Source organism: Empidonax traillii, unplaced genomic scaffold (genome assembly GCF_003031625.1).
Source record: "Empidonax traillii isolate 1590-97213 ecotype Southwest subspecies unplaced genomic scaffold, ASM303162v1 scaffold277:size2070623, whole genome shotgun sequence".
Lineage (NCBI taxonomy): Eukaryota > Metazoa > Chordata > Aves > Passeriformes > Tyrannidae > Empidonax > Empidonax traillii.
This window is the reverse complement of record NW_020955470.1, coordinates 1799727-1814251: the sequence shown is the minus strand read 5'-3', so window position 1 is coordinate 1814251 and position 14525 is coordinate 1799727. Positions and strand designations below refer to the sequence as shown.

Here is a 14525-nt window from a genome sequence, read left to right as displayed (position 1 = left end):
GCGGCAGGGGCGGTGCTGCGGCCGCGGGGACCGGGCGGGGGCTCCGGGCTGAGGCAGTGCCGGCTCTGCTCTGCCCGCGGCACCCCCGGCTCTGTTCTGCCCTGCCCTGCCCTGCCCTGCCTGCCGCACCCCCGGCTGTCCCTGCGGCACCCCGGTTTGTCCGTTCGGCACCGGCCGGCGAGGGGAAGCGGCGCCCCGGGGCCTGGCGCCCGCGGCGGGGGAGGAAGGGCTCGTCGCCCGGAGCCCGCAGAGCCCTCGGCCGATCTTTGGAAGGGCCCGGCCTTCTGGCCACGGTGGGTGCAGAGCCGCGGGCCTGAGCGGGGAGGGAGGGATGCTGCCGGCGTCCTGTTCCTGTCTCCTGTATTCCGCTCCTTTCCTCTAGTAAGAAAAGAGCGCCACTCGTGTAGTTGTTTTCTGCGGTATTTTTTGTTTTTTATTGCTGCAAACAATGCTCTGTTTTCTTTATTCGTGTTTATATATTCACTTCCTCAGCAGCACTCTTGGTCTCCCAGTTTGTCCTTGCAGGTGCCTCTCCAACTCTGGCTCATCAACTGCACATCAACTTTCACGCTGCTCTTGTCAGTTTAATAGAGAGTGTAGCTTAACTAAAGCCTGTAGCAGACAAAGTGCAAATGTATAGCAAAAATGCATATTTATTTTTAAATACTGTTTTGGAAGTGATACTAAAAAGTAGAGAATTGGACCAGCCAGTGGATTCGTCATTGTTAAGTGTTTTGAGAGGATGATCACGCACAGTGACACAATGTCAGGTTTTTTTCTGGATGGTGCCAAATGTGTAGATCAGCAAGTGCCTGTTATGTGATACTGTGTGGGTTTTTTTAATAGATATTTGTTATGCTTTTACTTTCCAAATCACTGTAAGACCCACATGGACACTTTGCTAATAATATGTCAGTCATCAGCTGATATCTCTGAGACATCCTAAACGGTGTGAAAGGGTAAAGCAGAATGTTATCTTCCTTGGCATTTTACAAAAATATTTTCCCAGTGCTTTTTATTAAGTTTTCTATACTATATATGTAGGAACTACATGTATATTGAATTATTTTTAGTACATTTTGCCCTCTTGGGGAACAAAGAAATTAACAGGCATAGTTCTCTTCAGTAATTGATGTATAATAACCCACCGACTGCATGTGTGAGCAAGGTTTTATCAGATCTCAGCTAAGACTTAAGCCAGCAAATTGTAGGACTTAAAGCAGTTTATTTTGTGAATTTCTTATTTAAGTTTCAGTTTATATTGAACTGCCCAACTTTCCATGGAATTTTCTCTCCTCAGTAGATCAACATTTGTTTGTGCTTAGTGGTGGCTAATTAGAAATTATATACTCAGTATTGCAGAGAAAGAAAACATGGCAAGCGTTGCTGTTAGAAAGAAAGAAGCCACTAGAGATCTAAATTACTGTGATATCCCGTACTATGTTTCTGAATTTGTGGAAAGAGAAGTCGGAAATGACTATGATTCCCTGAGGAACCTAGACAACCTGATTGATAAGCTCTCTGAAAACAAAAAGCAGTTAGAAGAACAGGTAAGCATCTTTCTTTTGCATTTTTTTTTCTTCTTCTGAATATGCTGATTCCTCATAACTGATTACATATATTTAACTAAATGAAATAGGTTAGTATCTCAAATGATACTACTCTACACAGTGCCGTGTTTTTACGTCAGCCTTAATATTTCTCTGTGTATATAGGTACTTACGGTTTCATCAGAAGTCCCTAAAAGAATTCAGAATGCCTTAAAGAATGCAGAAGATTCTAAAAAGTCTCTGAGTCGGCTTCTAGAGGAAGAAACTCTTCTGTCTGACTCGATCAATGCCCACTTACTGAAAGCTCAGCCATGGATGGAGGATCTCGGTGTACTGATCGGTCAAGTAGAAGAGATTGAGCGACACCTGGCCTATCTCAAATGGATTTCTCGAATAGAAGAGTTAAGGTAAAGTTTCTGAGTACTGTATATGTGTTCCAAGAATAGTAACCTAGTTTATCCCATCATTAAAATATTTTGGGTTCAAGAAAGTTTTATCATTCTTTTTCAATATACAACAGATTCTTTTCTGTTATTTTTATTGAATATTTGGCCTTGACTTTTCTTGCGTTATACAGTGATAGCATCCAGCAATATCTGATGACCAACAATGTTCCAGAGGCAGCCAGTACTCTGGCATTCATGGCAGAACTGGATATTAAGCTTCAGGAATCATCTTGTTCTCATCTGCTTGAATTTGTGAGATCCACTGTTAAATTCTGGCATAAAATTCTTAAGGACAAACTGACGAGGTAAGAGGTGCGCTGTGACTCCCTGGTCTTTGGCCGGTGCTGGGAGTTGGTGTTGAGGTGCTTGCTGTGTGTTGCAGTGACTTCGAGGAGGTGCTCACACAGCTCCGCTGGCCCTTCGTGGGGCCGCCCCAGTCTCAGGCCTTTGGCCTGGCTGCTCCAGCCAACTCTCCCGATGTGTACAGCAACCTGGAGATGCTCTTTTGTCAGCTTCTCAAACTGCAAACCTCGTATCCTTTTAAACAGTTGTGGTGTATTTTAATAAGAATAAACGTTAGAGGTGTGCGTTCCCAAGGGTAGTTATTTCCAGGTGCCAAAGTTGTCCTTCTTTGCAGTAGCAACATTTTAACTCCAAGTCATCAAATCTAGTGATCTCATGGTAGGTGACAGTTCAGGTTTCATGAGAATCTGGCATTACACACCCACGTTAGTAAAAATAAATGGTGATACATGTTTTATTTTACACAGTTAGTCCATTTCCTTTATAGCCTTTTTTGAAATCAGCTTTAGTCACTTTAATGTGTCCCACCCCAGAAGGAAAAGAGGGAAAACTAAAGATATGTGTCTTGGAAGGAGACTTTGCAACAAGGGGGATTTTCATTGTGCAGCAATAGTAGTCTGCCTTTGTTGTTACTCAGAAAGCACTGCTGCTCCTTCTGTTCCTGGGGTTTGGGATTAAATAAAACACAGCTAACCATTTTTTGTGACTGTGGCTGTTGTGTTGGTTTTTTTTTTTTTGTAATTATGGAGTGAGAAGCTGCAAGGCACTGTACACAACCCTGAGTTGGTAACAATTCTGGCTTGGCAGACTGGGTCACTTAAATCAGTTACATGAAAATGGAAAACAGTGTGTTGCATTTATTAATCCCAGGGGTCTTTATCCTCCTTTAACAAATATGAATAAGCATGTCTCTTGGACAGCCACTGTGTTTGGTTCTGACAATGGTGGTTTGCTGTGTTCTTTTTTTTTTTAATTACATGTTTCCTAAATCAAACTGATTTAAGGGACTTGTATTGTCATTGAATAAATAATCCTTAGAGGCCTGAGTTATGCTAAATATTATATAAATTGGAATATTTTCAGTATCTTTTATATTTGAAGAATTGTGTTGATTTCATAATACTGCCTTCAGCCAGTGAGGTAGAACTAAGCAGTGTTGATTTTTATAAACCCATTCTATTGAAATGATGATGTTGGGAGAATTGCACACTTAAATTCATCCTTGACTGTCAAACTTAGAGATGAACTGTTAACCAAGCCTAAACAATTGCCAGAAAAGTACTCTTTGCCCCCCTCACCACCCATTGCCCTTCCGATACAGATCATGCTGAATCCTCTTCAGAAAAGATTCAAGTATCATTTCACTGGAAATAAACAAACCAATGTTCTAAACAAGGTATGGGAGAAGGTGGTTTGATATTTCTAAATTGCTTTTTTGAACAACAAGAGAGATTGCTGTATTTACATTGTATAGGTTTCACACTTTTCTTTCTGAAATCAAGATTTTTCAAAACTGTGCAGGGCCTAAATGTATGGACAGACATGGAGATAGGACTTGGAGTCCTTTCAGAGGCACAGGCATTTTCTCTGGGCTAGGCAGTATTTTTCCTTTGACCAGGCCCTTTGTGTTGTACTGAGAAATAGAGACCACACAGAAGAACAGGAGGAAGCACATGAAGTGGAAAAGAGGCTCTCATCAGTGAGAAGGCAAAAAAAAAAAAATGGAGCTTTTGTTTGAGAAGAAACAGAATATTTGGAACATTTAAGACAATGCAAATCCAGAAATATTTCTCTGATAATACTTTTATAAAAATCAGAGCTAAGTGAAACATAATTAGAGACTTGTGTGACCTGAGATCAAGCGAAGGCAGGGGAAGAGAGTGGTATTTTTAGAAATTTGTCCTAAGATACTTAGTAGCACTTGAATAAATGTTGTTTGGATGCATTTAATAGTTTCTTTTCTTTTTTAAATAAGCCTGAGTGGTATTTAACACAAGTACTTATGTGGATTGGAAATCATGCAAAGTTCCTTGATGACAAAATCCAGCCAATACTGGACAAGGTGGGATCTTCACTGAATGCTGGGGTAAGCACTGTCATGGCTTTGTATATGTGAATATCTAAGTCAACTTCTGATAGATATTTGTGTAAGCCCATTTCCACTCATTTCAGTATGTGGTGAGACTTTGTCTAGTAGCAGTTTGCTGTGTACGTGTTTGCACAGCTTAGTACTTCCTATCTCTGACATTTATTCACTTTCTTTCAAAAGCTTGAATTCTCTCGTGCCCTAGTAATGCTGATTTTGGAGAAGTTGGCTGCTGATATTCCCTGCCTGTTGTATGATGATACACTCTTTTGTCACCTTGTGGATGAGGTACTTCTGTTTGAGAGAGAGTTATACAGCGTTCATGGTTATCTCAGCAGCTTTCCCAGTTGCATGCATATTCTGTCAGAAGAATCCTGCTTCCAAAGGTGGCTAACAGTGGAAAAAAAATGTAAGACTTCCAATGGATTTTGTTGGCCTTTATATTGCACAGTCAGAAAGTATGTGTATAACTTGCACAACTGGCCTTCTCAAATAGGATAAGTCACCTGGACAGGGCTACTACAGAAAACATTTGTATTTTTATACTCTGATTATTCTGAATAAAAATTGATTAGGCTCTAACAGTGCTTCTGTAGTTTGTAGGACTCTTAATGATTCCCTTAAGCTGTATGGAATCAAGTGGGCTTATTTTTAGATGTTATGTGTGTGCAGGCAAGGGTGGACTTTTAACTGAAATAAGGGAAAGGTATTGTTTTTGAGGAATGATAAGAAATATATTAGAAAGGAGCAAGCCAACTATTAAAATTCTAAAGCAAACTCCCAGTCAACTCTGACATTGCTGTTAACAGCATTGTAAATACAGATACACTGAAGCTGGTTTTGTATGAAGCCAGTTGCCAGTATTCTTTATAACCTGAAAATGCAATATTTAACTTATTAGAGATAAGACTTTTATGTTTATGTATTTTAGAGGGGCTTTTGTTAGAGTTTTTTTTTAATTAAAAACATAAGCAATTTACAAGTTTTGTGCATCTCAGTTGCTCTTCAGAAAATGGACTCTATGCTTTCATCAGAGGCTGCATGGATATCACAGTACAAAGATATCACTGATGTCGATGAAATGAAAGTTCCAGACTGTGCTGAAACTTTTATGACTCTCTTGTTAGTTATAACAGGTAATTATATCTATGGGCATTGCTGTTGTTTGTAATTCACCTAACAGATTTCTTTGCTAATTATTCATTGCCAGCAGTAGTCACCCAATAATGTTGTGATGTTTGCAGCTTATGAAAGCTTCCTGTTTGTTTTGTATTTTGGACACTAACACACATGAACAATCTTGAGCTAGTGACATGTTTACAAAATAATAACTTAAAATACACATACATTTACATGACAGAAGATAATTTGTTAGAATGCAGTAATAAATCATACTATTCCTTTTGATTCTGTGACAATTTAGAAGCTATTAAGTAACATCAGCTTTTTTGGAACAGAACATAAGATCAAGTATGTTTTCAGGATATATATATTCAGTGGCTTTGTCTTCCCTCTGTGTGAGGAGGCTTTAGGGGCCATGCTGGAGGGTGCAGTACAGCCACACATTGCTCCAAGTGTTAGAACACAAACTGCTGGTGTAATCAGGAGGGGGGGAATGTCGTTTCTTTGCCCGTTTAGCTTTTGCTTGAGTAACTTCCCTGAAATTGTTGGAAAAAAAAAATTTTTTTTTTTGAATACTGTATGATGTTCTCACAGGCCTAAGGTGGTGCAGTAAGATGACTATAACATTTCTTTTTTCATTGTTGGAAAACCTAAAAGCATTTTTTTAATAATGTCTTTCCAGACAGGTATAAGAATCTTCCAACAGCTTCCAGAAAACTGCAGTTTCTGGGCCTACAGAAGGAGTTAGTTGATGATTTCAGGATACGATTAACTCAAGTGATGAAGGAAGAGACCAGAGCTTCCTTAGGATTCCGATACTGTGCAATCCTTAATGCTGTCAACTATATAGCAACAGTGTTGGCAGACTGGGCTGACAATGTAGTAAGTAATTATTCTACTAGAAAAAAAAAATTAAAAATAGACTTTGGAGGTTTGTTTCATTACACTTTTATTTCAGTATTGTTTAAGTGTATTCAGAACAAATTACAGAACAAATAGAATGAGATGTAAATTCAGATTTATTAGAAGATGTATAAATAAGGACAGATTATTGTTTGAGATCTAAGCTGCATTGATTATAAACTTCCTAGGGAAATGCAAAGCAGGCCTGAGGAATGGAATAATCTGAACAGACAAAAAAAAAGTAGTCTCATTTACATGCCTTTTTATTGTAAAAAACTATTGAGTTTGGAGATCTCTGAACCAGTGTTAGCAGCCCTGATGTTGAAGCGTAGGCAGCAGCCTCCAAATTCTTTTTGTCTTCACAGAAAGCTGTGGCTCTAGCAGAGGGTAATCTTGACTTGATAGGACAGCAGCCTTTATGTGTATAAGTGCATCTACTACAGTGTCTTGATCTGTTTAAAAGCAAAACCAACAAGTTCGTTACCACAATGTCACATTAAACTCGATAGACTCAGTCCATTTTCTTGCTGTTGTCAGCACAGCAAACTTACGATTTAATGAATGCTCATTTCTAAAAAATTACAATTAGTGTTTACTTTTGCAAAGGTTTAAAAGGTCAAGGTCGGGGTTTTTTTAAAGCACTCTGCTATCAGTCTTAAAACATCTCTTTAGTTTTTCTCTGGATCTGTTCCCATTACCTATCTGCTATTGTATCTGGAACCCGTATCAGTTCCATTGCTAGAATTAAACCACTGTTGTTTGTTTTTCACTAAACCGGGAAAGATAAGAAAGTGTTTTTAAAATCCTAAATTTTTAAGTTTAGAAATGTGCCAGGAGAGTGTTCTCTAGAACTGTGCCTATCGAAGTATCAATGAAAAGTTCAAATGGCAAGATTACTTTTTTGTAGTGTTCATACCCGGTTTTGTTTCCCTAGTTCTTCCTGCAGCTCCAGCAGGCCGAGCTGGAGGTTCGTGCAGAGAGTGACACTGTCAGTCAGCTCCAGCTGGGGCAGTTGGCATCCATGGAGAGCTCTGTCTTTGATGAGATGATCAACCTCCTGGAGCGCCTGAAGCACGACATGCTGACCCGCCAAGTCGATCATGTCTTCAGGGAGGTCAAAGATGCTGCAAAGCTGTACAAAAAAGAGAGGTGATTGTCTGTTTAATCTCTTCCCATATTATTTCCTGTTAAAAGTACCGAGGTAAATAAAGGCAGGAATAGATAATAGGTAGGATTTTTTTTTCCTGAGTAGGAATGCTGCAGGGTAGTAAGTTTTGGAAAATTCTATTAATACTTACCTTAGAACTATTTTCATGCTATGTTTTCTAAACTAGTTCCACAGTTAGTGGGTGCATTATCTTAAAAACCATAGGAAGAATTCTGGATCACTCTGGTTTGGACGAGAATAATTTTATACATTGCGGTGGTAAAGATTTAATGCAAAGTGGTCCGTAATGACTGTTCTGTCTTCACAGTCTCGTAGGGCCTATTGAATATTTCCTCCAGAGCAGAATTTCTGAAGTACTTCATGAAAGGATTAGAACTTAATGATTTCCAGATTAGATGGGGTTTCCTGGAGTGACATGTTCAGAGATTTATAACTAAAGCATGAGTTTAATATTAAATGAAATTCAAACACAGCATTAGACTGATAACTTGTAGATTAGAAACGGGAAAGGAGAACTGTCTCTGAACCATTGTAAATGGGTAAGATTTTTTTTTAAAGGATAATTTTAACTTCAGTTGTTGTAGTGTGAATAATTTCTTTATAATGACTTCAGTGCAATGGTTTCTTTCAGGTGGTTGTCTTTACCATCTCAGGCGGAGCAGGCAGTGATGTCTTTGTCAAGCACAGCCTGCCCCATGTTGCAGACCCTGCGGGACCGTTTGCTGCAACTGGAACAGCAGCTCTGCCACTCACTGTTCAAAATCTTCTGGCAAATGCTTGCCGAGAAAGTGGATCTCTACATCTATCAGGAAGTAGGTATCAGTGTGACCTGCGCAGTGCCGTGTAGTGTCAGTGACTGGCTTAAACAGCAGATGCTCCTCTTTGTGTTTGTAGATAATTATGGCAAATCATTTCAATGAAGGAGGAGCAGCACAACTTCAGTTTGACATGAGCAGAAATTTGTTCCCTTTATTTTCACACTACTGCAAGAGGCCAGAAAACTACTTCAAGCAGTAAGTAGGCAAACTTCTGATCTATTGGTATGTCAAAAGTGAGTGTCCAGATGAACATGTGTGTTTTACGTAAGACCAAAGTTTTTTCACAGTTAGTTTTGATCCATGCTTAAAATGTGTGGGTTGTTTATGCCTCTGTTGTTTTCAACTAGGAAAGGTTTTACTCTGAAGCATGTACTCAGCGACAGACTGATGTGTCCTGGGTTATTTTGTGCAGTGAGGATGCCCAGATAGATTAACCTATGGAAGAAATATTAACTAGCACAGACTAGTGAAACTGGGGCCAAAGAACCTAATCAAAGATACAGTTACAACACGATAAACTTTACTGTTCAAGACAGACTACTTTAAAATATGTTCCTGCTCAGAACTGCCTTGTGTAGCACTCTTGTTGCTGTCATGGATGAGAAGCTGCTACCTTATTTGTGATGAGTCCTTTTTACACAGCCCACAGTCTTCCGAAGAGTCCAGCATCAAACTCCTAGGCTAACTGGGGCAGAAACCTTAATATTTTTAAACCAACACAGAGCATGGAAGTTTTTTTTGTTACACTTCGATTTGTGCACACAGTGATTATCTCATGAGTGCTGCTTGTATTAATCCATGTAACTTTTTCCTCTAGCATAAAAGAAGCCTGCATTATCCTGAATCTGAATGTTGGCTCCGCCTTGCTACTGAAGGATGTCCTACAGTCAGCTTCAGAAAATGAAACTTTTAATCCAAGCCAGCCCTCTGCAACAGCAGCACTAAATGAACTTGGAGTTTATAAACTGGCTCAAAAGGATGTCGAGATTCTTCTCAATTTGAGAGCTAGTTGGCCAAATACAGGAAAATAAAGATTTATTCAGCAATGGTTAATATCTTGGTCTAGATTACTTACTCCAAGCAAAAGCAAAGCAAATATTTTTAATATACTTGTGTCATTTTTTTCAATCCTGTATGCTAAACAAATGGTTTAATCTGATCTTATGCTTTATTCTCTACTTAAAAAAAAAAAAAAATTCCAAAGAAGGAAGAAGACACTTTATTTTCTTCATTCATACTAATTTTTTTCTTTTTTTCTGTTTGAGAGTCCCTCTTAATTTTTTGAAAAGTTTCTCCTTAAAATTCTTAAAAATTGCATAAATAGTGTGTGGTAAGTTTAAAAACAGCACTTTACTTGGAGGCACTGCCTACCTTTACCTGTGACCATCTATTGTCACTTGTTGAAGTTGCTTTTCCTTAAAAAGAAAAAACAAATAAACCCGAAACACAACACAAGCCCAAAAACCAACTTAATTTTATTCAATGATAATGAGCCAACTGGTAACAATCCCTTACCGTAAGCTACAACTTGAAGGAGGAAACTCCCAAACACTGTTTTAGTTGCATAAGAGATTTTTTTCTTTTTTTTTTTTTTATTTAAACCATGTAACTGTATTAAGAAAAGCAATTCTCAAACAATATCCCTCCAATGCCTGATAGACATGAACAAGTTCTTGTCACTTGTATTTTTCAGCTGATTGCTCATCTGAAGCAGGGGGAGACAAGAAAAAAGAATGCCGCTTAAAATCAGCTATCCACAGCTGACGAGCCAGAAGAAAAATTGAGGCAGATGCCTATTTCTCATATATATTGCAGACCACTGCTCAAACTAATACACAGCCCAGCTCTCCAGCATCCTTTTCTTCCTAAGACAGAAAAAGAAAACCTCTAGTTAGATAACAGTGTGGATAATCAGTTACTGCAAATTGTCCCTAGAACCATACCTTGACTATGAGAAATTATTAAAACTTTGATCTTCTTTAATCTACAGCTGTAGTACCACCCCCGGCAATGAAGACAACAGTGCGTCACCCTTTCACATTTTTAAATCAGTATTGGAACCCCCTGGGCTGCCTGATGACAGAGGTGGGTAAGGTGAGAGGATCCTGAAACTGAGCTGGTAGAGGAAAATGGAATTTGGTTGATCTTAGAGCAAGCCAAGCATGGTCAGCCTTATAAAATCTTGGATATCTCCTAACTACCCCTCCAAAAAAACAACTGCAACTTACACTCCTTCCTTGAATACCTCCAGTGTGATATTTTCATCATCTCCCACTTCCAGATCCTCAGTGCTCAGTCCCAGCGTTTTAAGAGCTAAAGTTAAGGAAAGAGAATTTCCTATGTGAGTTTTTGAAAGATGGATTTAAGATCTTCAAGTGGCCTAAACTGAATAAAAAGCAAAGGTGTATTTTTTTTTCTTTTTTAACTTCTCACGTTCCAGGTTGCGCAGGGGGAGGTGTGCGGATAATCGTAAAGTATACAGATGTGTAACTCTGAAACTCTTGTATTACTTGTGCGGTGTGAGCTGCGGTTCCGGGGGGGGGACGCACCTTCCCTGTACTGCACGGGCGTGATGTGGCCCTGGCCCAGCACGTCCAGCAGGCTGAACATGGCCTCCACGTTGGCCTCGTCCATCAGGTCCGGGTACTCCCCCTCGGCCCGCCTGCCAGCCTTCACCCTTTCCAGCACCTGGATCAGGAACTCGCGTGGCCTTTCTGCAACCAAGCCAGAGCGGGGCCCTCAGCCGGGGCGCCGAGGCCGCTCAGCCCCGCTCGCCCCGCTCCCTCCCCGCGGGCGGGGCCGCACCGGGGCGGTGGAAGAGCAGCAGCGCTCCGAGGTGGTGCAGCAGCTCGGGCAGCCGGTGCCGCCGCAGGTACTCCCGGCTCTGCTCCTCGCCCGCCGCCATCCCGCGGGGCCGGGACACGGCGTGAGGCGGCAGCGGGCTCGGCGGGGGCTGTGCGGGCTCGGGGCGGGGGAGGACGGGCAGAGGAGCACCCACAAAACCGGGCGCGGGGCCGACCCTCCCTCAGGCAGCTCCGGGCGCGGGGCGAGAGGAGGCTCCGCTAAGGGAAGCAAACACTGTTTTTCCTGGATGTCGTCACGTCACCACCGGAACAGACACTCCCCGCTCCCGGCGCGGGGAGGACTGGGCGGCTGCGTTCGGTCGCGGGGAAAGCGAATTACACGCCGTAGTTTTTTAACATGTACGCGGGCGCTCAGGGTCTATTTAGTCTGGAGAAGACTGAGGGGGGGATCTCGTCAACATAGTTAAGGCAGATGCCAAGAGGATGGTGCCAGGCTCCTTTCGGTGGTGCCCAGCGACGGGACGAGCAGCAGTGGCCGCAAACTGAAACACGAGGAGTTCCACCCCAGCGTGAGGGAGAACTTCATTCACTGAGGGTGGCGGAGCACTGAACAGGCTGCCGAGGGAGGTCGTGGATTGTCCCCCTCTGGAGACTTTCCCAACCCCCCTGGACACGTTCTTGAGTCGCCTGCTCCAGGTGACCCTGCTTTGGCAGGGGTTGGACGGGATGATCTCCCAGATGTCCCTTCCAGTCCTGACAATTCAAAAGTAAGAGAGGTTACATTTAAAAATCACTATAGAGGCTTACAGCACAGCCCGTGCAAACAGAGAAGAGACATCAAGGAAGCTTTTGATTGTACTAACCAGTGTGAATAGGAAAAAGGTAATCATGAGCCCATAGTCAAGCAAATCTACAATGGTATAAGCATCTGCCATCAAATAAAAACAGATGAGAAATGAGCGTATAGTAAAGAATGATATTCCTGTGAAAAGTCTAACCCTATAAATACATCACTATTTGCCAAAACTAAAACAAGACATTATAGAATTTACTTTTTATTTTCTTAGTTAAGCTTGGAGAAAGGTAGGATCCAAAACTGCGGAGATTGTACATCCATGCTCTGTCTGTATTCACTACTATTTTAAACTGATTATGCTACCTGCTTTGTCTTAATTAGGGCTAGAGGGAGTGTAAGTTTCTAACAGCTACCTCCTATAACAACTACCTGGCAGTGATGGAAACCTCCTTTTCCTAAGGAATACATTTCATAGTTACTGAATCCATTCCTGCATTTGATTTTTCGATGCCTTTCAGCAGAGTTTGCAAAGCATTAGCAAAATTTTTTCCTGAAAAAGAGCCAAGAGAGGAAGTGTAGATTGAAGTGTGAAGAAGTACAAAGTCAGCAGAGGAGAAATAAAAACATGGAAAATATTTTCTTAAAATGAGAACCCAAGGATGGAAAGATTGACAGGAGAGAAAGAAGCAAGTGAAAGGCTAGCTGGTAGGTAGGTAGGTCAGTGTTTGGGGCAGGAAAAACAGCATTTCACAAAGGATGTTTCTCCTTTAGTAGTCAACAAAGATAACCAGTATGAAATACATATGCTGAAGGCTTAAATTTTAAGAATAAACACAGGAATTATGGATTTAAGTGTGTTTTTCTGAGGAATGGTTCAAAAAAAAAAAAATCACTAAGCAGAGCAAACCCTGATTTGATTTACAACTAGAAAGATATATATTTTAAATTCTGTTTCACTGTTAAGGAAGCACAATTCATTGAAAGAAATGCTCTGAAAATGAATCATGTATTTATTATTTAAATAATAAATTATTATCCTCAGTTCATATCATGATAGTTATCAGCTATATATATGAATCCTAAAAGTATGATAGTTTAGGATAATTTTTGAGAGGCTCAGATGGACTATTCTAAGAGAAACTGAACTTTTGGTCACTGAGAAAAACAGGATTTGATAAACATTTGAAAGTATTCTGGCTCCATTCTAAAGATGGTATTAAATGAGTTTTAATAAAGAACTAAAAGTGACCAAATTATTTGCAGGTGTTTAAAATGTTGTGGTTATATAAATTGAATTTGTTTGAAAGGCTTAATACCTGTTGTGACAGAAGCTGAGCTTTCTGCTGAATATCATTAGTAATTTAAGTATTTTATCTAATTTAATAGGACTAAATAGACTACCTGGAGTCTTATGGGTTGTAATGAAGAGGAACAGGGACTGCAGGTCAGATACGAAGCCGATTGCAGAACAAGCATTTGTCTTACAGGGGAAACAGGCAGAAGGACATGTTCTTCCACATGAGAGTGTCGGAAGAGTAATGTCTGGGGCTGTGGGAAGAGACGAGAGTAATTGTGTCTTCAAAGACAATTATCAGAATTCCCCTTGCTCTGCCTTATCTCTGTTGCTTCTTGCCATTTTGTTTTGTACCATCAGAAGTGTCTGGCTCCATCCTTCCTACAGTCACACATCTTGTAGCTGAAGACAGCACTCACACCCCCCCCCCTTAATCTTCTTGTAAAATGGAGCAAACCACTCTTTTTAAGCATATCATTTTACTTGATATGCTCCAGCTACTGATCCTCCCGTCAGCGCTCCACTTGGACTCACTTCAGTTCCCAAGCTGAGTCCTGTGCAGCGCAGGCCCAAACCTGACACGGTTCTGCAGACTCAGTCTCACAAGTGCCAAAACAGAAGTGACAATCCATTCCCTCTGGCTGCCGCCTACATTTATAAGACATGTAGACAGCAGACTGCTGAAGCTCAGGCTGTGTAGTGTTCAGTTCCCTCACTGACTCATGGTCAGCTTGTCCATCAGCCCCTTTATCTGCAGAGTTGCTTTCTTGCCAGTCAGCGCCCAGCTTGTTCCATGACATGGGGTTATGCCTCTCTCCCATGTGTGGAGCTCTGTGTTTATCTTAGGTGAACCTTGAGGTTCCTGCCAGCCCAATTTTCTAGCCTGTTGAGCTCCCTCTGAAGGACAGCCCTGGCCCTGCTGTGTCAATCACTTCCCTGCCCCCAGTTTGTTGTTACCCATGAAACCACAGCCCATCCCAATGCCTAGGATGGTAGTGAAGCCCCTCGGCATTACCTGGCCCATTACTAACCCCTGAGGTGTGTTACTAATACCAACCAACAACCAGACTCCTAAGAGCCCACCTCAGCCCTCTGAGCCCAGCTGTTGAGCTGATTTTCCACCCACCTCATAGTTCCTACCTTGAATCCAGCTCTCCAGTTTATTGTAAGAATACAAAAGCAGGTGGTGTCAAAAGCCTTGCCAAGGTCAAAGTAGAGAACATTCCCTGTTCAGT

At 41.2% G+C, this 14525-nt stretch overlaps 2 protein-coding genes across 2 annotated transcripts; one reads left to right on the top strand and one right to left on the bottom strand.

The window, feature by feature from the left end:
• The first annotated feature begins 165 nt into the window (after nt 1-165).
• Nucleotides 166-9449, top strand: RINT1 (RAD50 interactor 1). Its single transcript, XM_027890104.1, has 14 exons — nt 166-293; nt 1355-1550; nt 1716-1957; nt 2128-2301; nt 2379-2528; nt 3539-3695; nt 4275-4385; nt 4569-4794; nt 5384-5521; nt 6190-6389; nt 7345-7559; nt 8210-8390; nt 8473-8591; nt 9214-9449. The coding sequence occupies exons 2-14, from the start codon at nt 1374-1376 to the stop codon at nt 9425-9427; spliced, it is 2304 nt and encodes a 767-aa protein (XP_027745905.1). The 5' UTR covers nt 166-293; nt 1355-1373; the 3' UTR covers nt 9428-9449.
• Nucleotides 9450-9852: 403 nt separating this feature from the next.
• EFCAB10 (EF-hand calcium binding domain 10) lies at nt 9853-11455 on the bottom strand. The gene is made up of 4 exons (XM_027890105.1): nt 11202-11455; nt 10946-11110; nt 10625-10709; nt 9853-10261 (listed from the first exon to the last, which is right to left on the bottom strand). Exons 1-4 carry the CDS (start codon nt 11299-11301, stop codon nt 10225-10227), a joined length of 387 nt encoding a protein of 128 aa, XP_027745906.1. The 5' UTR covers nt 11302-11455; the 3' UTR covers nt 9853-10224.
• Between the last annotated feature and the right edge of the window lie 3070 nt (nt 11456-14525).

Coding starts and splice junctions, on each gene's coding strand:
- RINT1 (XM_027890104.1), top strand. CDS start 1,374: ATGGCAAGCGTTGCTGTTAGAAAGAAAGAAGCCACTAGAGATCTAAAT. Junction 4,386..4,568: donor GATCTTCACTGAATGCTGGG/GTAAGCACTGTC, acceptor TTCTTTCAAAAG/CTTGAATTCTCTCGTGCCCT. Junction 8,391..8,472: donor ATCTCTACATCTATCAGGAA/GTAGGTATCAGT, acceptor TTGTGTTTGTAG/ATAATTATGGCAAATCATTT.
- EFCAB10 (XM_027890105.1), bottom strand. CDS start 11,301: ATGGCGGCGGGCGAGGAGCAGAGCCGGGAGTACCTGCGGCGGCACCGG. Junction 11,111..11,201: donor GCTGCTCTTCCACCGCCCCG/GTGCGGCCCCGC, acceptor GCTTGGTTGCAG/AAAGGCCACGCGAGTTCCTG. Junction 10,710..10,945: donor GCCCGTGCAGTACAGGGAAG/GTGCGTCCCCCC, acceptor CCTTAACTTTAG/CTCTTAAAACGCTGGGACTG.